General features: G+C 46.9%; 1 protein-coding gene and 1 long non-coding RNA gene across 3 annotated transcripts in view; one reads left to right on the top strand and one right to left on the bottom strand.

Moving 5' to 3' along the window:
• CACNG2 (calcium voltage-gated channel auxiliary subunit gamma 2) overlaps positions 1 to 14,402 on the bottom strand; it is a 52,099-nt gene extending 37,697 nt beyond the window's left edge. Inside the window, exons 1-2 of one of the 2 annotated variants that reach the window (XM_032106313.1) lie at positions 14,078 to 14,402; positions 13,390 to 13,535 (exon numbers count right to left, since the gene is read on the bottom strand). In XM_032106313.1, coding sequence (XP_031962204.1) covers positions 13,390 to 13,531 — 142 coding nt within the window. In that variant the 5' untranslated portion in view covers positions 13,532 to 13,535; positions 14,078 to 14,402. Of the gene's footprint in view, positions 1 to 13,389 lie in introns of both variants that reach the window. The other variant, XM_032106312.1, reaches the window with a different exon arrangement.
• A 466-nt stretch (positions 14,403 to 14,868) lies between these two features.
• On the top strand, positions 14,869 to 17,429 carry LOC116442823. The gene is made up of 2 exons (XR_004239658.1): positions 14,869 to 15,160; positions 16,835 to 17,429. It is a non-coding gene; the product is annotated as an uncharacterized LOC116442823 (long non-coding RNA).
• Positions 17,430 to 21,995: the final 4,566 nt, after the last annotated feature.

The raw sequence follows: 21,995 nt of genomic DNA on the forward strand, positions 1-21,995 counted from the left end.
AATTTTCACTGGTAAGTGACAACCCTAGAGACAGAAGTGGCCGTGTATCCCCAGGGCAGATACCACATGGGCAAAAGCATTCCAGCATTGCCTCTTCAGCAAGCTTCAGCCCTCATGTGAAAGGACAGGATCTGCAGGTCACATGGAGATCTGTGTCCTTCAGCCCTGCCTGCTAAAACCGCAAAGGAGAAATCCAGCTGTGATGGCATCTTCTAGCTCACAATTTCTCAAGCACTTGCACACATGTCTGGGCCAAGCTCCATTTCAGAACCCCAAATAATACAGTACCCTTCCCATAGGAACAGAATGAGATGTGATCATTCATTTCTTTCAGACCACCTGTGGTTACCAAGCATGGGGGAAAACCCCTCCAGTCACACAGGCATGCCTGTTTGTGGATATGAGAATTAGGTTTGGACTGAGAACTGAGAGAGGATCTTACTGCAAGTCCCCATGGCACAGTGTAATGTGACCTTGCATATGGGTTTTGGAATCTGCACACCTGAGTAAGTGCTGCATCCTGACAGCTCTCAGACACTCAGCTAATTTGCCTGTGAAGGGCACCATGCTTGAGTAGCCATTAGATCTTGAAACACCTAAGCTAGCTTGCTTAGAGTTATTTGGGAATCTCCTCCTGGCACTGCCTGGTGCTGGGCAGGCATGCCCTGTTCTGCATTCTGTCCTGCCTGGAGAAGGAGATGAAATCAGTTCTAGGTGCAATACCCTCTTAGTGATGTCAAAAGCAACAACACAGAAACAAGTTCTACACATTTTCTGTCTTCTGCTATGCTGCCTTTCATATGTCATTTGTCATCTTAGATTGTCACTTCTTTGATGTAGGGACAACAGCTTTTGTGTATGCACAGTGTCTAGCATAAAGGTGTTTCCACCCTATGTGAAGCAGTTTTGGTGCAGCTGCAATGGCACAATGGCAAGAAAAGGTAAAATTCTCAGAAAACCTCTGCCGAAGAACAGCAGCTGGAGAGGAGCATTAAATGTTAGTTCCCCTGCTTTACCAAAGTTAATCTAGCCAAGCCAAGGGTTCTCTGCCATGAAAACTGTACTCAAAGACTCCAGAAGAAGGACAAATTCATGTGCTTCCAGCTATGAGATCAGCAGAGAGCCTCAAAGTATGAGGTGGTCATAACTGCCTTTCTTGGCATCACCAAGTCAAGTCTAAAATTTCATGCTCTAACTAGTTTGTTTCTTCTTTTTGCTAACCTTTTCTTTTTCTACGTTATTGCATGTAGCCAAAACCACTGGTCACACTTTCCAAATTGCTGTAGGTCCAAAGTTGCTTGGTCTATGGGATTAATCCTGCCCTGCCTTTCTATGTCTGAACCCTTCTTTCTCCCATGGACTGGGGCAGGAAGAAGCAAGAGGGAAGGCTGTTAGTGGTGGCAGATGTTGGCATCAGCAGGTGAAAATCCATCCCATTCCACAATTCAGAGAAGGTGGATGAGGGGGTCAGTCTCTCCATCCATCAGCTCAAGCTGATACTGCTGCTTCTCTCAGCAATTCATACCTCTCCTACCTCTGAGTCCCAGGGTTTCTTCTGACTCATCTTCCTCTTTCAGACCATGTATCTCAATTATCTCCTTCCAGCACTCACACTGCACTCCTATTACCACCTTCCCCTGTCATGCTGTGGCCAAGTCCTTGGTCCCATCTTGCCTAATGTTTCCTTCTGGCCAGCCATGCTTTCCAGCTGTCACAGACCCTTCCAGCCCCAAATGTCTCTCCATTACCAGCATGCAGAGATGCTTTCCTTCACAGCTGAGTCAGTTTATTCCCAGAAACAACCCATCCCTTCAGTTTCTGCAGAAGAATAAAAGTCCTCCCTGGTCCTGGTGCCTTTATATCCTCACAATGCTCTTTCTCACAGTCTTGCTTTGCTCTGAATGCTTTCCCCCTCACTGTTCCTGTAAATGTGGGCCAAGCTGTAATGATGCAGCACTCAGAAAAACACCTTTCTCCTGTGATCTTAGACAGCCCCTGGAATTAATTCCTGGAAAGCCATTCTTGGCCTTTCTGAGTTATGCTTTCCTGTGAACAGATGGACAAAGTGATGGATGAAGAGGGGAAGAACGGAACAATGATTGAGATAGAGTGGTGCAATGATTAGGTGCTCACCTAAAATTTAGAAAAATTGTCAATCCCGTGCATTTTCCTGTGCTGTGCTGCTGTTTGCATTGCGATTCACGCAGCAGGGTAGACATATTATTTTCTCTTTTGCTCCCTTTCCCAACAGCAAAGCAGCTGCACTGCTCTGCTCTTGGCAGTTGCTCCCTTTGAGACTACTGAATACAATTCCAATAGAGCCCTCAGCTGAAGGACACTGTGCAATGTTGAGCTCCAATTACCTCCAACAGCAAGCCTGTTCACAGCTGCTCTGTTGCCCCAAGCCCTTGCACTTCATGAGAGACTCTATCATCCTCCCAGGTTTCCTCCCAAATTCTCCAATTGAACTTTTTTTGTGAATTTTCTCTTCCTTGAAAGAAATACATGGCTCCTACTTTTGGAGACACAAGGGGAGCAGGAGAGATTAAAATAACTCCATGTCTAGAAGACTTAGAGGTCTAGCCCATTGTGCAATCCCTCCAAGCCTGGAAGATATGAAGGAACCTAAGCCTGGTTATTTCTTGAGGGAGCAGCTACATGTCTGCACTTCTGTTATTTCACAGGTCATCTTACAATTGTGCTGCATACACTGAGATCATAGGGCTCCAGGCAGGCATTTTGAGCAATATCTAGGACAGAAGCTTCTACACCAAATTGTAGCATCCCCCATACCAAAAGCATGCACTGCAGTAGTGCTCTGAAGCAATTGGAGGAGAAAGGAGCCTGGAGATAGCTATTCCTGGACCTTTCCTCACGCCCACCCAACTGCATTTCCACAGTACATTGGGGATCTCAGTCTCTCACTCAATTGTTTCCACTGGATACCAGCCCCTCTTGCTATCCCCAAAATACACTAAACCAGCTCTTCACCCTGCTTACAATGTTCCTGCTCTCTGTGGCCAGTTATGAACTCCCAAACACAGGGAAACCATCCATCCTGTGGTCATGAAATTCAGTAAAACTTCATAGTGACTCCAGCTTATTCCCTGTACTGAATTTCTTAGTCTCTGAATATTTGATTTCTGTCTCCCTCCCCCCTGCCTTCAGGCAGGATGACATTCTTTTCTGCTCAAGTCCTTTCAGGCGCTACTGATCTTGAAGCTCCCCAATTACAACCACTTTTCTTGCTATGGTGACACCTTAAGAGACAACAGCAGCTGCCTATAAAGGGCCTCTGCCATCTGTTTCCTCTGCCACTTCTTTGAGACAGCTCTAGTTATATACAGAAAAATATTTATCACAGTTCATTCACTCCTCACTCAAAAATGAGCAAGAGGAAAATGTCTTCTTTCATGATTCTGCCACTACCCTTCAAAAACCCATGACCCTCAGCCTAAGGAAAAGGGCAATGCTTGAATCTAAAACGAAGCAGCAGAAATTCTTGATGATTGATCCCTTGAGACCCTGTACTCTGAAGGCAATTCTGGGGGGCATCTACATTCGGGAAGGACTCCTCGTGGCTGTCTAAAAGGCAACAGTCAAAATTAGACCACTTCATCTCAACCACCAATCTTTCATACCGATCGTATCTGAAAGGAGATGCACGTGTGCACACGTGCACACACATATTTGAACAGACTTGGTTGTGAGTCCTTTTCCACCACTTCTCCAAAGAGGCTGAATGGGATGGGATCAAGGGGACTAGTTTCTACCCAGGAGGACCATGGGCTAGAAATGTAAAGGGAAGGGGAGAAATGTCATCAGGCGTTAGGGCTGTGGGAGAAAACTGCAGACATGAGAGATGATGTGGAGAAAAATGGAAGAGAAGAAGAAACAGTGAATTCTGAAGAATAATGATGAAGAGAATGAAGAAAAATGGAAACCAAGGGTGAAAAAAAATTGAACTAAGAAAGAAAAATATTATGCAACATCCTCAGGAGGAGATAAAGCTCCAGGACCAGGTTCTCAGAAATTTACTGTTTACAAAGGACAGGTCACAGTAAGGTTGCAGAAGTCAGCAAACAGGGTTGGATGAAAAGTCGTTTGATTCACAGTGGTCTGTGATACTGAATGGACACAACCTTAAACCTGGGAAATATTCAGTGTTCAAGCATGATCCATCTCACTGCAGCTACACTGGTGATATAAACAAGACCTGAAGAAAGAGAGAAGTTCTCTGAGTGATAGCAAATTTAAGAATGAAACGTTGTTATGAAGGAGTGGGAGGAGAAAAATAAAACAGGCACTAAAAAAAAAATCATGTTCCGAAGGAGAATGAAAACTGAGAAATAGGAAGAGAAAAATCAGAAAGGGATAGAAAATCCAAGGAACGGAGGTGGATAGTGTTATTCTTTATTTGACAGAATGTATTCTTTATACAACAAGCTAAATCAGAAATTTATACTTGCTTGCTTCTAGCAAAAACACACATCAGAAAAATCCCTACCCATGAATAGGATGACATTGCATTCTCAAGTTTTTGTATACCATCCTCATTTTCTGTTTTTCACAGCTAGCAGATAGGAGTGTATGCTCTGGGGGAATAGGAAGTGCAGGATAAAGTCCCTATGCTTCTCTGGGGAGTTATAGATTTGATAGGAAGCTAGTATAAATACTTTAGTCACCTGTGCCACAGAAACAGAAGTGGATTTCACCTATTCTGCAGGGCTTGGTATGAAGACTCTGATTGTGTAGTTTGGAACTTTATGGAAGAACTTTTCTGTAACACAAGGAGAATAAATGGGGCTGGGAGGCAGAAAACAGTCAATAAAAAAGAGATTCAAATAAAGATAGAAATGCAGAAAGAAGAGAAAGGGAAAGGTGAATGCCAGCAAGTTCATGGTCACCTCTGCCATTTTACACACTCACCCATCCAAGGTGAGGAGTCTGTATGAGAATCTTTGCCCCACAGGAAGGGCAGCCAAGTTGAATTTTTCTAATGAGGGTGAAAGATGATGAAAATGGGAATAGTTTGAAAAGGAACTGCTGGCCTTGGTGAACAGCTGGCATAAATAACTGCAGAATCTCATTAACTTTGGGGCTGTCTCACCCACTCATACTAGAAATGAATTTAGCCCCTGGTTTGTTGGGTACATCACTGGTGGAGCGGAGACACGCAGTGACCTTGGGGCATGGCTGTTTAAAGCACGCACAGCCCTTCCTCAGCCTCGCTCTCCCCTTGCCTACACGGGCAGTGTTAGCAGCTCCATCCGAGTCACCGAGGTTACATCAGTGCAGAGGGGAGAACTGGGCCTCCATCTCTTGTGCATAGAAACACTACAGTACTGTATGTCATCAGATGCCAGTGCAGTAATCATTTCCACAGATACAAGAGAAAAGAGACAACCTCGTTTCTAATTTAGTCGTGATAGCATCAAAGAGACCCAAAGCCTATTGCTTTCTGGGAAGCAGGGACTTCAACAATAATAATTCTTTGCACATATATAGCACCTTCATTGCCAACTACTTACTTTATACCCTGGGGTGTGAAGAAAAAGGACTCCACTTAATTCCATATGCTCTTAATTGCTTTCTATCCCAGATACTTCCTAGAAAAATATGATAGAAATACCTAAACTCACTGTTAATTTGTCAAATTAGGGCAGTCATTGACATCAGCAGAAATGCAGGCCTAGTTTGCATCTTACATTGCAACTGCACAGCATAACATCTAGAAACAAAAGAAATGCCAGACAAAGTAAATCTGAGCTCTGTTTAATCCCTGACAAATGTTTCAGGGAAGAGGCAAGAACCACATGGCAGTCAGATAGGGGATAGACTGCCCTTGTGAAACGTTATCCTAGTTTTTATGGCGACTGACTTAATTGCTGAATTACAGAACACCCAAAATGCTGTTCACATCCATTAGGAGGATGCTTAATTTTCGTGAACTCTGTCGTAAATGCCCACTTGCTTGCTAAATGTTGTTAAAATCTTGGCCATGAGAGCTCCAGTGGCAATGAGCTCCACAGCCCTGATATGCATCAAATGAGAAAGCTTTAACTGGGTCTCCGGTGACTCATGTCAGGTCCTCTTGTCTGTGTGTTACAAAATGGGGAAATCAAGAGCTACTGATCCACCTTCTCTAGCCCATTCATTATTCAACACAATCCAATCACTTTCCCTCTCATTCACCTCCTTTTCCAGGCAGACATGCCTAGCTTTCATGCACACAGTCTTTCCTACTCTTCCTTGTCCCTGTCCCCCTTTTATGAACCCTATTCTTTGCAACACCCCATCCTTGGATGGCTCTTGCTCCTGCACTCTCTGCTATCTTCTTTGCTCTACTCCTTATGCCTGGGGACTTGCTGGTGGTGGGTTTTCTGTCTGCAGCCATGTGCTGCAATAGACCATTAACAGCAGTGTCCCCATTTCGGCACCCCGTGAGTCGCCACGGTTCATGTAGAGCCCTGCATGGTGCACAGTCCCCCTTTTCTCACCAGCCAGTGATACCCTCTGCCCCTCCTCACTGAGGTTCATTCAGGCAACCATGGGGCTTGGAGCCTCCAGACCCATTCACCTCCCCACCTTAGGTATTCCTGAGAATCTCAGAGAAAATCATTCCCCTGAAAACAGTTCAAAAAGGACGACTGCTCACTGACACTCTTCTCCCCGATAACCAGAGATCCTTCACTGTAGTGCACAACAACTGCCCCAGGGTTATGGCTTCAGAGACCCTTATTCTCCACTTGGATCCTGGCCTGATCCATGTCTGAGGGTTGCCAGGGAGAGCATTTAGGGCTGCCACGAGCTCCTTCCAGCCCAGTTGCTGGCTGCACGCAGATGAGCCAGCTCATCAGCTGAGCTGCCAGTGAGCCCTCCGGCCATGGGAGGTTGGAGGCAGCAAAGTGGAGGGAGGTTGGCTTGACCACAGGCAGTGAGAAATGAGGGGAGCAGAGGGAGGGGCTCGGGTCTCACCCCCCTCAGAGGTAGCTGAGCTGCCATAGGGGTAAGAGGAGATAGCGACAGCAACTGGTGTCATACACTGCTTTGAGGAGGGGGCACTGGCTGAAGAAAGGAGGAGGGGGACAGCCAGAAAGAGGTTGGAAAAGTGTTTGTTTAGAGCATACAGGCAGCACGGCTCCAAAAGAATGGGGTCCTTTGGCTGGGGGGAATGACTGTATGTAAGATGGGGTAAAGCCAGGGGAAAATGATGGCCGGGAGAAGAGGAAAGAGGAGAGATGTGACAGCAGGAGCAAAGGGGACAGAGAAGAGCAAGGACAAGATAATATAACAGAGGAAAGAGCAAGGGGGATGGGCCTCAGAGAACTTGGAGACAAACAGGGAGAAATAATGAAGGAGAAGATGCTTTTGAGAGAAAGCACAGAAGAGACATAAAGATGAAAGGGAAAAATAAAGAGGAAAAACAGGGGAGGGAAACGAGAACAAATTGAAATGGAGATGGATAGAATGAGTCAAAGATGGAGGGTGAGGAAAAAGCTGGGGTCATACAGGCAAGAGAAAAATAACTTTTAGGCGTATTGTATTTACATTCCGTTCTGCGTATGCCTAACCTGCTCCGCGTTCTGTGTTTCCCCTGCTGGGTGGCTGCTGCCTTGGGTTGGGGGCTGTGGGGGGGAGGACATGGAGCAGGAGCCCCATTGTAACCCATTCCCCCAGGAGCAGCCCCCTTCCCTCCTTGAGAGCCCCCTTCAAGGGGGAAGGTTTCGTGCCCGTGAAAGGAAGGCAGCAGCACATCCCCTGACAACGAGTGCAATATGGAAGGGAGAAGCAGCGCAGAACGGAGCAGCGAGGGCTCCCCCTGGGATAAACCGGGTATGCTTGATTGGGAATCTGCTCTTAAAACAGGGGCAGGGGGCAGAGCCATCTGAGAGCCTGAAATGTTCCCTGCTCCCCCCGGCAACCTCCTCGCTACTGCTTTTAAATTAAATAAATATGGAGATTCTGCTGTCAAACCTCAGCAGTCCTTCTCCCCCAAAACTCTTGCTTAGATCATACCAAACCGCAACCAAGTGAGACGGGGGCTCAGAGGGCTGCATGGGGAAAGGGATGGGTTAAAAGGGAAACATTAGATAGGAATAGCTCCTGGTCTCCCTGGCAAAGAGACATTTGTTCTAGCTCTGTGTAATTTCTTTATACATTACTGCTGCCACACTGCATCTCCATGTCCCTCCCACTGCATTTCACTCTCACTCTTTTCAGCAAGGCAATTTCTGGTGCATTTCAGGACAATATTAACCCATTCCTCTTTCTCTGTCAGCAGGAAGATTCATAATTTAAAAGCAATTTAAAAGTCTGTTCTGGCAACTCACTAGTGAGGAACAGCATTTCCTTGTCAAATCTTACAAAGGAGCTGAGCTTGCAGGTCTCAGCCCCTCAAATCCCTGCCTTCTCAGTGACTTCAGTCAGGTGTGAATTTAAGCTGAGAAGAGAACCAAACCCACCCAAGTCTGGGATCCTGAGTAATTCTTCTTCACCATCTGCCACCCCACTTTTTAAAATCCTTTGTCTTCCTCTTCACCCAAGGCCTGTCCAGCTCTGAATCCTTTTTCTCCCCAGCAGATGCAATGCCAGCAGCAATCAGCTCTGTGCCCGGTCATTTCCTCCTGCTGCATCTCATGGCTGGGCTAGGATGCTCCTGGTCCTGAACTGTGAAGACATGGAGACCCTGACTTAATCTACTGCTACGTCCACTGAATTTTCAGAAAAGGCCCTGGATTAGGTCAGCAAGGATGCGAGGAAAGAACCCTGGTGGGTTTGTGGATCCTTGGAAGTAGGACGGCAGGCAATTCTGCAGAGCAAAACTAGGGTCGTTGACAGAAACAACGGCTGAAAGAAAGAAAATCATGAAAGGTAAGAGGGAAAATAGGGAAAAAACCCTACACGTAAAATGGATGTGAAAGGAAAGAGGTGCACCAGGAACAAACAGCAGTGGGAGAAGGCAGTGAGAGGAAGCGACGCAGCGCCAGAATCGTCTGGCAGAAGCCTGTCCACTGCCTGTGCCCTGCCTCACTTTGCTGTCAGCTCTTCATTTTCGCAAACACTGAATCTGCACTTAGCTCTCATGCACTGTTCAGATATAACAAGCTGGAAAGGGAACAGATCAGCTCATTAATTCTCCTTGGGAAGGGTCTCTAGGCAGGAATTATTTTCTCCACCAACATCCATTCAATTACTTGCCTTCACACCAGTCAGATCTACAGGGATGTCTAACCCCATGCGCATCACTCATGCCTGCCTGCCCTGGACTCTTCTCTCCTGCCTTCTCAGTATAAAAGCCTCCCAGACCTATCCGTTTCTTAATAATAATGACAACATGACAAAACCAATAACCTACAGATATAAAATACATTTCATTTTCTTGCTTCATAAGACCCTGATAAGGCATCATCCCTCACTTTTTGAGATCCTGTAGGAGATCTACAGGAGCTAATGAAAGAATTAGAAAAGGCATCACTCATAATAAAAAGTGGTTTTAAAACATTCAGGGCCAAGAAGGAATTAGGCTGGAAGTTCCGCAGCCATTTCAAAGTTGTAAGAGGTGCAGCATCCATGTGGGGCATGAGCTTGCAGATCTCAATTGTTTGCTGTTTGTGTGTGTTTTGTACCTATACAGTTAAAAGGCTGAGAAAAAACATTTTTCTTGAAGGGGAGAGACTTTGGAATGGCCCAGAGACCTATCTGGGCAACCCCAAAGTCTGAGAGAGAATCATCTTGAGGAGGATTAGGAAAAAAATCAGAAGCATGATCTGCAGTAATGTGAACTGACACCACCTGTCTGCTTGAGTCCCATGATGGAGCAGGGGTGCACTGTAGGAGAGAAGAAAGGGGGAAAATAAATCCGAATAGAGGAGTAACTTCCCAAATGGCACTCTTCTTTGAAGTAATACAAAGATCTGAAAATGCTGACTGACAGTCCATTGTAGGGAATAGAATGACTGAAGAGAGGGAAACCCAAAAATTGAGAGCCTGGGGACCAAATTCTCCAAGAGGAGCTTGCAATTCTGACCGCAACATACCTATGCATACAGCCCAAGATAAGTGCTCACATCCTTTTTTCCTACTGGAAAAAAAGGCCTCCTTCTTGTCCAAGAAGAGAAAAGACAATTTAGCAGGATAACTTGAACATGAGGTGTCCACCATCTCTGACAGCCTACAGTGTTGACTAATGCCAGTGTTCCTCCACGTTTCCAGAAATGAAGGCAACATCATCAGAGGCTTCCTACCAGTAGCAGATGGCAGTTTGAACTCCTTCTTTGATTATTTTCTTGTTAAAAAGCCTCCTGCCCTTCTCTTCACTACCTCTCCTCACTCTATAGACCTGCCCTGACATCCACCCCAGGCAGAGGAGTGTCTATCCCACATCCTTTGTCAGGTGCCTCTGCCACACCGTGGGCAGGCTGTGAACTGATCCAAGGTTTTTGTCCTTTTTACAGCCTCCTGGGACTAAGCCCTTTCCTCCACAAATCTACCCACTCTATGTATCATGGGGGAAAGGAGCCTTTGCTGCATCCTTCTCTCTCCTGTTCATGAGCAGGAAGCTTTCACTGGGAGAGGGAATCAACCAGGGACGCTCTTCTGATTCCTTCTGACAAGAAAGAAGATAACCCCCCTAAGGTGATCAGACATGACAGTAAGAAGCCTGCCATCCAAGGGCTGGTGGGGATATTTGGCTGTGCTGTCCTGGGACCAAGAGAGTGCCAGCCACCACCTCATGCAGGCTGTGGGGCTGAGGGAAGCCAAGCAGAGGCATCCCATCAGTGCCAGTGCCAAACCTATGCTGTGCCACCTCACGAGGCAAACCCATGCTCAGGGCCTGCACAGCATGTGCCCATGGGGATGGTTTTGCCCTCTGCTGAGATGCTCTTGCAACAAATTCTTTATCTAAGTTGTAGTGCAACCTGTGCCCTCAGGCGAGGGACTCAGAGCTGGGCTTGACCTCCCTGTGGTGCATTGCACCCTCCTACCCCACTTGCTGCTGCTGCCCAGCAGTTGGGAGCTGGGGGATTGGGCCAGCCCAACCCTCACGTGTGTGGGGTGAGTGAGAGCACCCTGCCAGGGCCATGCAGGTTGTGCTCAGGCTGCATTTCACACCCTTCACGCAGGGCTATGATTTTAAGCCCACTGGAGAGCATCAGCAGGGAGAGCAGAGGACCTGGGCTGGCAGCACAACATTGTGGGGGCTGGGGGCACTTCAGAGCTTTTAATTGGAAGTATCCTGGCACATTCTTTTGCCATGCAAGCCACTTCTCAACAGTGCCTGTGGGGTCCTGTCAGATGTAAAGGAGAAGGAGCCCCGAGCTCCTCCAATCTGACAAACCTCACCCGCCCCTTCCTCCTCCCCCTCAGACCGCGTCCCTCTGGGTACGGCTCTGTGGGCAGATAGACATGATCTGAATTCACTGCCTCTCCTGGCTGGGGTCCTCATACCTTCTACCTCCACCCCAGCCTCCCTCCGCCCTCCAGCTTGGGGACATGGCTCAGGAAGGGAGTTCATCCCCGCAGCCTCTCTTCCCTGCATGGCTTTGCATTTGGGCTTTTTTTTTTTCCCTTCTCTCTCTCATTAATTTTTAATTAAGGAGATGTCTCCTTCCCTGGTTGTAATGAATATCTGTGTGAAAGGCTTTTCATTTTTTATTAATATATACCTCTATGTATTTATCTATTTGCAGGAAATCTGTGCATGTGTGTGAGCAAGTGTGTTTAAAACATCCCCCATTAATTTACTGCTATTGATTTTCTGGCGTGGATACAGCATATAGTATTCAGCATAGAGCTCCTCTGCAGGATATGTTAAAAGGCAGCAGTTTGGGTTGACAAAGGGCACTAAATGCAGTATGCGTCAAATAGACCATCGCTCAATGAAGTCACTTAGCTATTCAAAACATGTCCAGCCATCACTCAACCGTTTGCACCAAGAACGGGGGGGAAATTCACGCTTCTTCCTGGACACAACCATTTCCAAACAGCAGCTTTAGCTTTCTTTGGTGAGAGACATCAAAACATACATAGTTTATTTCCCCCTTCCCCCTGCCTTCCATCTCCCGGTGCCGGGTTAAGAAAATCAGTTCTGCGGTACCCACTTGCTGTTCTCTCCTGACAGGGAGCTCCAGGCACACCCAGCTCCCGTGGACACCGGCAGACACTGATCTTATCCCTGGATGCCCATGAACCCCTGGCAGCCCACCGTCCAGCTGGGAGCTGATTCACAAACAGGGCTTTCACAATGGGCTGGAATGTGTGCTCCTGTGCTCTCACTCTCTCCTTCTCACTACGTGTGTAACATAAACCACGCATTTACATCGGTTGCCCCTCTCCCTCCAGCACAGGCTGAAGACCACCTCCCCAGCCCACACGTACGCCAATAGCAGGACTCAGCAACACATATTTAAAAGCGAATCACTGGCCCCTCTTTTCTTTCCCCCTCCCTTTAGAACGTCTGATTCCAGAAGTTGGCTGCAGTGGTGTCTCCTCTGTCATCAGACATGTCACTGAGTTGCTATTCAGTTTCACCACATCAGACTTAGGCTGATTTCTCCATTCAGAGAGTTGTTTATTTTAAGCCTTTACCATAAACCTTAAAAAAAAAAAAAAAAAAAACCAAAAAGAGAAACCAAGCAAATCCCCCCCAACAACAAACAAACTGGGGAAAAATCCCAGCCCCAAACCAATCAGCAGCCAACTAGACCCCTCTGCACCCAGCCCAGTGAGATGTGGTTGCTGACAGACATTACAAAATGCTCTGAACTCTGTTTGAGATGACTGGTATCATTCTGCATGAGACATTTTGGATGTAACAGGGTTGCTTCTCTTTCTCTCTTTTTCCTTCCTAAAGTGAACTAATAATTGCATTCGAAGTGCTTTGCAATCACCTCCTCCCCACATAGCCCCTCACTCACAGTCTTGTCTTTGCAAATAAGCCATTTGCAAAGAGAGCAATTATTTCACTCTCTGGTTGCAGCTAGAGCACAGCAATAACACAGCATTTTGGCATTGCTTACCCAGGCAATACAAACAAGATGAAGACAGGCAGACTGCACAGTTGCTTTTTGAAAGGATCTCTCGGTGGTTTTGTAACACACACATTATTCCAGTTGGAGAGAGGAAGTGAATTTTTGGGGAAGGTGGGAGGGGGGAGGGTGGGAAAGAAGAAGGGAGAAGGGAATGGAACAGTGAATGTTTTGCCTGTCTTCTTGCCTCTGTGTCCTGAGTAACTGAGCCCACCACTCTCAATCCACGGTGAAAGGAATGAAGTGAGAAAATGGTGGAATGTGGAGGGATTTACTGGGGGGAGGAGGGAGAAATGTGGGGTGGTGGGAGAGGAAGGGGTGGGGGGGGTGGGGGGTGTGGAGGTCCAGAATCAAATACCTTCCAGGCAGCAGGTTCTCCATAATCCAGAATGGGTCATGACTTCCTCGTTCTTTTTGCTGGTTTCGTTCTCACTGACAGTTTTAGTCTTGCAAACCCCTCTGGAGTAAAGCCAGTAGTCGGTCCCCACAGCTATGGTCATCAGGCTGAAGGCAGCGAAAGCACCAACGGTGGTTAAAAGCATCTGAACACCTCTGTCAAAGAGCCCCATAATTCTTCATTATACAAATACCCAACCGCCTTCTGATTCTTGGGGTGTGTGTGTTTAATAAAATAAAAGAATAATAATTCCGACTAATAATATAATGGGTATAGAGAGAGAGATAGATATCAAAAAAGGGAGGTAAGAAAGCCCACGGAAAAGAGTGTAAATTAGAAAGACCACACGGGAAGAGGCTTGCCTTTTAAATCGGAAACGTTCTGGTTGAAATATAAAAAAAGGAAAAAGGAAAAAGAAAAAAAAAAGAGAGAAAAGAACCAAGAAAAACCAAACAAATAAAGAGAGAACCCCCCCCAAAATGAGACGCCTTAATCCCTTTTTCTAAAATTCTGGTCTCCAGTTTCCATATGTAATGGCTAATTTGGAGATGGCTTCCACAGTGAACAGGGGAGCAGCAGCAGCATCCTCAACACAATCTCTCATTATCTGGACCTAGACAGTTAGAGACTGTAAGAGCAGAGATGCAACCTTCAGTCTTCTTGCTTAGCTCTGCAGCCTGCGCCATGAAAATCCTTTTCCTTCCCAGTTATCTTCCTTGGGTTTTTATTTTTTTTTTCCCGGCAGCGGCAGTCGCTCCAATCCTCTCTCACTTTTTCTTGCTCGCTTCTCCTTCCTTTTGCTCGCTCCTACCACCAAGCCAGAGTGCCCAGTATACTGTAAGCCCTTGATTTCAGCTGAACAGGTGCCGAGGTCTTGCCTCCCATGGCTTTTCCGCACAGCCGCGGCGCTCGCTCCCGGCGGAGGTGGGCGAGGAGAGAGGGGGGCTCCTGGGGTGGGGGGTTGGGGAGGGGGAGGAGGGGGACAGGCGCGGCGCCCCTCCGGGCGGGGGGCGCGGAGCGGAGCCCGGCTGCGGCACCCCCTGCCCCGCGGCGGCCCCCGGCGACTCCCGGGCCCCGCTACTGCATCAAGGCGGCGGCGGCGGCGTTGGCGGCGCGGCGCTGGACGGCTCCCCCGCGGCGGCGGCGGCGGCGGCGGCGGCGGTGTTGGTGTCGGTGTCGGCGCTGGCCGGCGGTGCTGCAGGACAGCTCCCCGGGCGGCGGGGCGGGCGGAGCGCTCCCGGGCCGGCGGTGCTGCAGGACAGCTCCCCGGGCGGCGGTGCGGGCGGAGCGCTCCGCGGCCCGCGGTGCTGAAGGACAGCTCCCTGCCCGCGCCGCCCGCCCTGCCCGCGCCGCCCGCGCCCCAGCATCCGCGGGCGGCAGCCGCCCTCCTCCTCCGCCCCGCTCCGCTCTGCGCGGGCACACACAGGCAGCAGGCAGGCAGCGAGGGGCGGGGGGGCAGCCTGCCCCCGCCCTGCGCCTCGCCCGCTGCTGCCGGCACCGGCAAGGGTCGCTCCCCCGGGGCCGCCGCGGAACCCAGGGGAAGACGGAGCTGGGGCGCTCCCTCGCTTACCGCCTTTCCCGCCCCACCGCCGCCCCCCAGCTCAGCCTCCTTCGTATCTCCGTCGTGGGTGCCCGGAGCTGGGAGTGCGACCCGCACACCGCAGTTAGACCCGCACAAAACTTCAGTCAGCCGTTTCTCTCCCCAGGAGGGGTTGAAATGTAACGTGGAAGGGTAATTTAAAAAACAAGCATGTATTTCTGCTCTTATTGCTGGTGTTACGATTTTTAAGTGCTTGATCTTCACTCTTCTCGGGTTTGCTGCAAGTTGCATATGGCTTGGTGTTGCTCGTTTTCCATCCCTCTGCCTCCCCCTGACCAGTGTTGTGTGGATCCCTGTGTTCTTACTTTGTCTTTAGAGCTTTCGGCAAAATCCCAATGCCTGCTCCAAGAAGCAGACATTTTGGGAAGATTCTTCATGAGAAAGGACGATTTATGATAATTAGTATCATTTTGTTAAGGACAGGAACCACCAAAATTGAATACCTCCACCCCCTCAACCCTGGGAAAGCAATCCACCTTTCACATCCTCATTTTACACAGAAAGATGCATGAGCTGAATGGATGCAGACTGAAATCTATCACTGCTTAAGTTTTCTGTGTCAGACACAACCTGATAGTACAGGGAGCACATACAAAATTGTGCAATACTGACATCTAAGTATGTCATAATCCTCTCTCTCTTCCTCAGCAGTATCATTACACCAGGTTAATTACATTAGTCACCTCCTGGTTCTATACATGTAGCTGCTCATTAATGCAACAATCATGAAGAAAAGAAATCATCTAATTCTTGATGCTACCGATTTTGTTTCTCTCTGATCAGATTCATTGTTCACTGAAAAATGAGACCAGAAGATCTGCTTTAGGTTCACTGCTGTTCTATGCGGGGGAGCAGCGCTGGGGGAAGAGGGTGCTGGGAAGTTGAACCAGTTGGAGGGCTTCAGCCATGCTGCAATTTCATAACTCCAGTTATCTCTTCTCCCTACTCACTCTCTGGGTGCAGACTGGGACTGCCCTTCCAGGACAATCTGTCCCAGGACTGATGGACATGAAGGGCTCTATAGCAAGCAGCCAGGGGGCCACTGGCTGCCCTACAGACCCTTGATCATTTCCCCCATTTGGAGGGCACAATCCAGGCTGCCCTCATAGCTGAGACTGAGGCAGAGGCATTTACCAGCAAGCACTCTTGGTGTCCCACATCAGCCATACGCAAAGCACCATCAGCAGGCAGAAAAGGCCCCGGGGAAGGCAGAAAGAGGAAGAGGTGATAGGAGACAGTGCAGGTTGAGACCACTGAAATATTTTTTGTGGACAAACACAGTACCTAGTTCATCTGGGGGATTTCCAGCCTTGCCCTCTGCCTTAGGAGCTGGGGGGAGGGGGGCTCTTTCTGTACCCTTGGAGCTGCTGAACAGCTGGTGATGAACGTGGGGGCAGGTGCATATTGTACTCTGCATTTTTAGTACTCTGAGTATAGCCTGCTGCAAGAATGTGGAGGATGGTAGTTTGTGGACAGGCTCTCTGGACTGTTGTCCTTGGTGCAAAGGAATTTGAGAGGCAGAGAGATGGGGAGAACACCCCTAAGATGGTGGGAGATTATGGCTTTACAGGGATGGTCTGTGTTGAGGAGGAAGTTCCCTGAGGCTCTTCGTTGGGAAAGCTAGAGAAGATCACCCGAGGGCCTCTCCTCCCCTTGCATTTTGCCTGAAAGAAGGAAGGGGCCTTGAAGAGGGAAGGCATAAGGGAAGAATAAGTAATTCTTGGGATTCTGAGCATTTTCTTTTTGTATTTGTGGTTGTTCCTTTCCAACCCAACCCTAATATTCAAATCTTCTCATTCTTCAAAGGAAGACAGAAAGTCTGGGCCAGGGGCCTGAAAGATTCTGAAGAAGAAAAAAAACTTCTTTGGCTATTCTTGCACTTAAATCCATCAGGCACAAACATCTCATGTGTGGACAAGAAAACCACTCTGGAAATCTGCAGACCTCATACTTCCAAGAAAAGTTGGCTCCTCAGTTACTCTGTACTCTCAAATAGTGTACTACAGCAACAAGAGAAGGGCATGTTCTCCCCAAAGAAACTGCCAGTATAAGAAGGCCAGGTTTGCAGGGTGGCAAAAGGAGTGAGACTTAAGAGAACTCAGCACATCTCAGGATCAGAACTAAACACGCCTTCCTGCCTCACACTTCCCAATTGCCAGAAATAATTCTCCTCCTGCTACCCTACTTATATACTCTTAGACCATCCACAAGAATCCCTCTACAGATCTAAATGCCACAGGAGAAGAATGGAACAAAGGCAATGCAAATGCCAGACTGTCCTGTGTGACTGCTTGTGCTGTGGTTAGATGCTGTACTGAGATTTCATCTTTCCTACAAAGAATCATTAAAAATGGTAATACAAAACAAGAATACAGAATAAAAACACTGTGGCAGATTTTTACAACAGTCGCATCTTCTGAATAACGCAACACAGAATGACATCTATAGAAAAGTAAGGAGAGAGAAATTAATAGTCTGGAGGAAATAGAGAGATTTTAAATTACATTTTAAATTACTTGAAATGAGAAGCTGATGAGACAGGGAGCCACAGGAAGTCTGCTTCCAATGGCAAACCAAGAGTGCTGCTATTTGTGGAGAGAAGGGGCAGTGCTGTAGGAATGAAAGGGGCATGAGAAAGATGCAGGAAGCGAGATGAAGGGCACAAAGTCGGAAGCAACTCCATGGGATGGTAATGAGACTGAATAGTGTTTGTGGATTGAGTGCTGCAGTGGAGCTCTTTGGCACATAGGATAAAATCAAACAGCAATAGTGTATAAAAATTTGATCTAGGAATCTTCATCCTGGGGAGGCCAGCTCAGAAGGAGCTGCTGTAATGAGATGTAAAAGAGATAGAGTTGATGCAGCCGTATTTGCAGGCAGAGCAGAGGTGTTAATAGGGAAATGCACCAGCAGAGGAGATGTTAGGAAAAACAAACTGGGGTTAGGGTGATGATCATAGAACTGGAAGCCAGTGGGGCAGGGAAGAGATATGGTATATAACAAGAATGAAAATATAAGATATTTCACTGGAGAAGAAAAAAGTCACATATCTGTATTGTTAGAAAAGCAGATGGGGTGATCAGAGCAGTCATCACTGACATCCGAAGCTGAGGGTCCCAAAGCACTTAAGAAACATTATTCGCATCATATGTGCATGCTGTTGGTTTTCTTAGACCAGTTCAATAAACTAGCAAGCCATGGAAAGAAGATTTGTGGTTTTGGCCAGAGAATCTCAGGTGAAGGAGCTAGAGATGGAGATGATAGACACAGGGAGATAAATGGTGATGGAAAAAGCCTCACTGGTCCTCTCTTCTTATCTTCAGGTTCATATAACTGGAAGATCAACAACACAGTTTAAACATCAGACATTCAATACTACAGCAAAGTCATCTCTAGTGTAACATTGTGACCAGAAAGTTAGAAAGAAGGGAGATACAGGATATAGAGGTCTATCAATTAAAATGAGCAGATTTCCATGCAAAATGGGTGGGGGTACTGCCCTGAGAGTGCATTAAAAAATTCTTGTGATAGACAGGAGCGGACTCCTGTCTATCACAAGATGGACACCAGTATGGGGTTCCAAGTATGAGGTTCTAATGCTGTCATACAAAAGTCCCTCAGTTTCTCACTTATGTCCTCTTCCAAGCTAAATGTTGTACCAATGGTTCATTTAGCCTCACAACAGTCTTACAAAGTAACATGTTCATTAGTTTGTGGAGGCACTAAGGCACTGAAAAATCCAGAACATAATCACAAAGCACACCAAAATGAAAGAGTTTGCGCTGATTTTAGTGGGATCTGGGTGCTGTTACGAATGAATTGGGTGCTCACGGGTACCCAAGATAACTGTTTCAGACTGAGTCTTGAAGCTTGAAGCACTCCTGTGCTTTCCATGTGAGACTCCTTTTTCTCACACAACCTTTTCTTCCATTGAATGATACATTTGAAGATGGTTGGGAAACAAAAAGTGTCCTCTCATGAGCCCTGGTGGTTGATTTCTGCAAAAAAGGAACGACTTCCTTCTCTATTTGGAAGAGATAGTTGGAGAAGACTGAGACTCCCAGGATGAATTTTCCGCCATGATGAGTTGCTGGGATGTGAACTGTTTTGCCTCCCTTTCTCTTTCCATGCTATGCTAAGGTTTGTATGTACAGCAGCCTCCTAATCAATAGAAATAGAAAAAAAATCAATACCTGCAACCCATTAGCTCTAACAGAGGGTAGGCTGCTAACAAGTCATTCTAGCTGGAATTCTAGTATTTGGTAAAGCGCCCTCAGTGAGGATATATGCATATGTGTATATATATATACACACAAACTTACCGAATCTGACTAGCAGAGAAAATAAGTTGTGAGAACATTCCCCCTCCCACCAGCACGTCTATCCCTATGTATTTACATAAGTATGCTAAACTAAAGACACTCTTCCCCACTCAGATGCTGTGCCTCATACTTATCCTCTCCAGAACACACATTTTTCTATTTTTCTACACTTAATCTATAATCCCAGGCTACCTTCATGTTGGACTATCTTGCATATAAGTAAAATACATGCCTCTTCACTCCCTTACCCCTATGTTAACCATGCGCATAGAAATCCAGCTTTAGACCCACTTATTCCCAAGCATACACCCATTATTTCTCCTCTGCTGTATCCCCAGATCCTTCATGGAAATCCTCTTTTGAGTTCCCATTCATATCCAAAGCCAGGCACAGACATCTAGATACATCCAACCCTGAAAGCATATTCCAGGCAACAAAAAGTTGATGAAAAGTTTTTGGCACAGGTTTTGTAATCAGAATCTGTTCTAGGGTCTAAGGCACAGGGAAAGGTCTCCAGAATGGACCAGAGAGGCAATGGGTCTCACTGCCCATTGTGCCTGGAATATGGGCACCAGTAACTATGTTGCCCCCAGTAAAGCCTTTGTCCTTTTATCTACTGACTGTAACTAGATTAGATTCTCACTCCTGATTTGTCTCTCACAGAAGGGGTGGTCTCTCCAGGTCAACTTCAGAAACTCCAAATTAAAAGCACTCATCATTTCTTGACAAACAGTTTTATGAAACTCCACTGAGGAAATGTACGTGGGCTGTGGTTTGGTTCTTAAAGAAAAAAAAAAGCCTGTTTCCATGTAAACATAGCAATCACAGAATTGCAAAGAGTAAGTCAAGAAAGAGAGGCCTTACTTTTTTCTAAAGGCTTTCAGAATCTTCTTGGAAGCATCAGTGCAATGATAAATGCTGAGGTAAAGGTGAGGCCTACAGTGAAGATGGTTTGTGTTGACACTGATCGATATTCTCTGATATCAGTCTTCCTTTCAGTGTAAAGGGCACAGATGGGGACAGACAAGAGGATCTTGTGCAGCCGCATCTATTCAGTGTCATCATTTAAAGCCACAATCCAGCCCTAATACGAGCTTTTGCCATCCAGACCTCTGCAGCCACAGAGGTATCACTGGGGCTTCCTCCACGGACAGACTTGCTCTCCTAGGTCTGGTGGTACTGACACAGGTAACCCTTCTGCAAGACAGCTATGCAGACTTTCATCTTTAGGATACCCTGAGCTTTTCTTCTGTCAGATAGCTTAGGGTATTGGGGCAGGAATATTGGACATTAAACATCTCTGACACTCAGTGGTATATCAGGGTTAAAAGGATACTTGAAGGAACATCCCAAGAAAAGCAAGAGAAATGGTTAGTGTCTAGGATAAGCTATTTCATCCCTCTGAATTTTCGGAGGGACAAATCAAGAGAAGCACATATCACAGCACCTATTCAGGAGTTCAGTGAGCTGGCATTCTAAGAGAATTCAGAATCACAGTATCCAACTGATGCCAGTAACAGGCTACCAATTTCAATGTGAGAAAGATTTACTTCTGTAGTCCCACATAGTCAGGGAGGCATCCCATGAGGACCTGAGACACTGTTTCAGAGCAAGTCAGCTGATATATTGCGACCACAGAGCTCTTGTATTGTATTAATTCCTAGGATTTATTTTCACATTACCATTGTAATGGTTTAGGATCCCCCAAGTGAATTCCTATAGAGGAAGTAGGTTAAACACATCAGATTAAGCCAGTCAGATGTTAGACTGGAGCATTATGGTGATGCACAGAAGAGTATTCCATGGATAGAAATTGTCGAGAGGTGGTATTCTCTGCCTCGGGAATAAAGGCCTCCTTTAAAAAAGTAAGCAAAACACATACATCTATTTAGGCTTCTAACTCCATGTTTAGACACTGAGGAACTGTCCTGATTTTCAGTTGTGCTAAGCAGTCAGCATCTCACATCGAATTTAGAGAGATGCAGGGGCTCCAAACACCTCTAAAAATCTGGATTTCTGTTTTGATGTTTTAATGTCATTTTAACAGAATAGCTTTGATGTCATAAACCAACGAATTTCTTAATAGAAATTAAATCGAAATTCCCAAGGCCAGATGCTGGGCTCATCAGTATCTGACACAGTCGTTCACTGCAGCTACTGACCACTTTTGAAAATTTCTGGGAATGATCAGGAAGCAGGGTTTACTCATATGGTGGCAAATCATGGGAAGTGAGTAGTCTACTGAAGAGCAAAACAATTCCCAGCAGTGCGCTTGGCTCATACAGCTCCACCAGCCTAAGCTCAGGGCCTTGATGATGCCTTTCTGCCACTGTGGGGATCTCTTTGGCAGCACTTACCCCAGCAGAGTCTCACCAAGCACTCCAGCCCATCCTCCAAGGGTGTGAGGTTATGGTTCTCCTTTGTGCTTCTCTAATCTGTTTGCTTGGTTGTTGTCCTCTTTGACACGGCGAGCAAGTCTGGCAGAGGACACAGGGAAGCATCTCTCAGCCATGCTCTGCAGTCCATAGCAGAGACATGGGAACATGCTCAGAAGTAGGCAGCTCGGAACAGGAGAAAGGCTGTTCTTTCCCTGGGTTATGGGGGTGGCTGGGAGATGAGCAATCCCCTGTGCAGAGCTGGTCCTC

Source organism: Corvus moneduloides, chromosome 4 (assembly GCF_009650955.1).
Source record: "Corvus moneduloides isolate bCorMon1 chromosome 4, bCorMon1.pri, whole genome shotgun sequence".
NCBI lineage: Eukaryota > Metazoa > Chordata > Aves > Passeriformes > Corvidae > Corvus > Corvus moneduloides.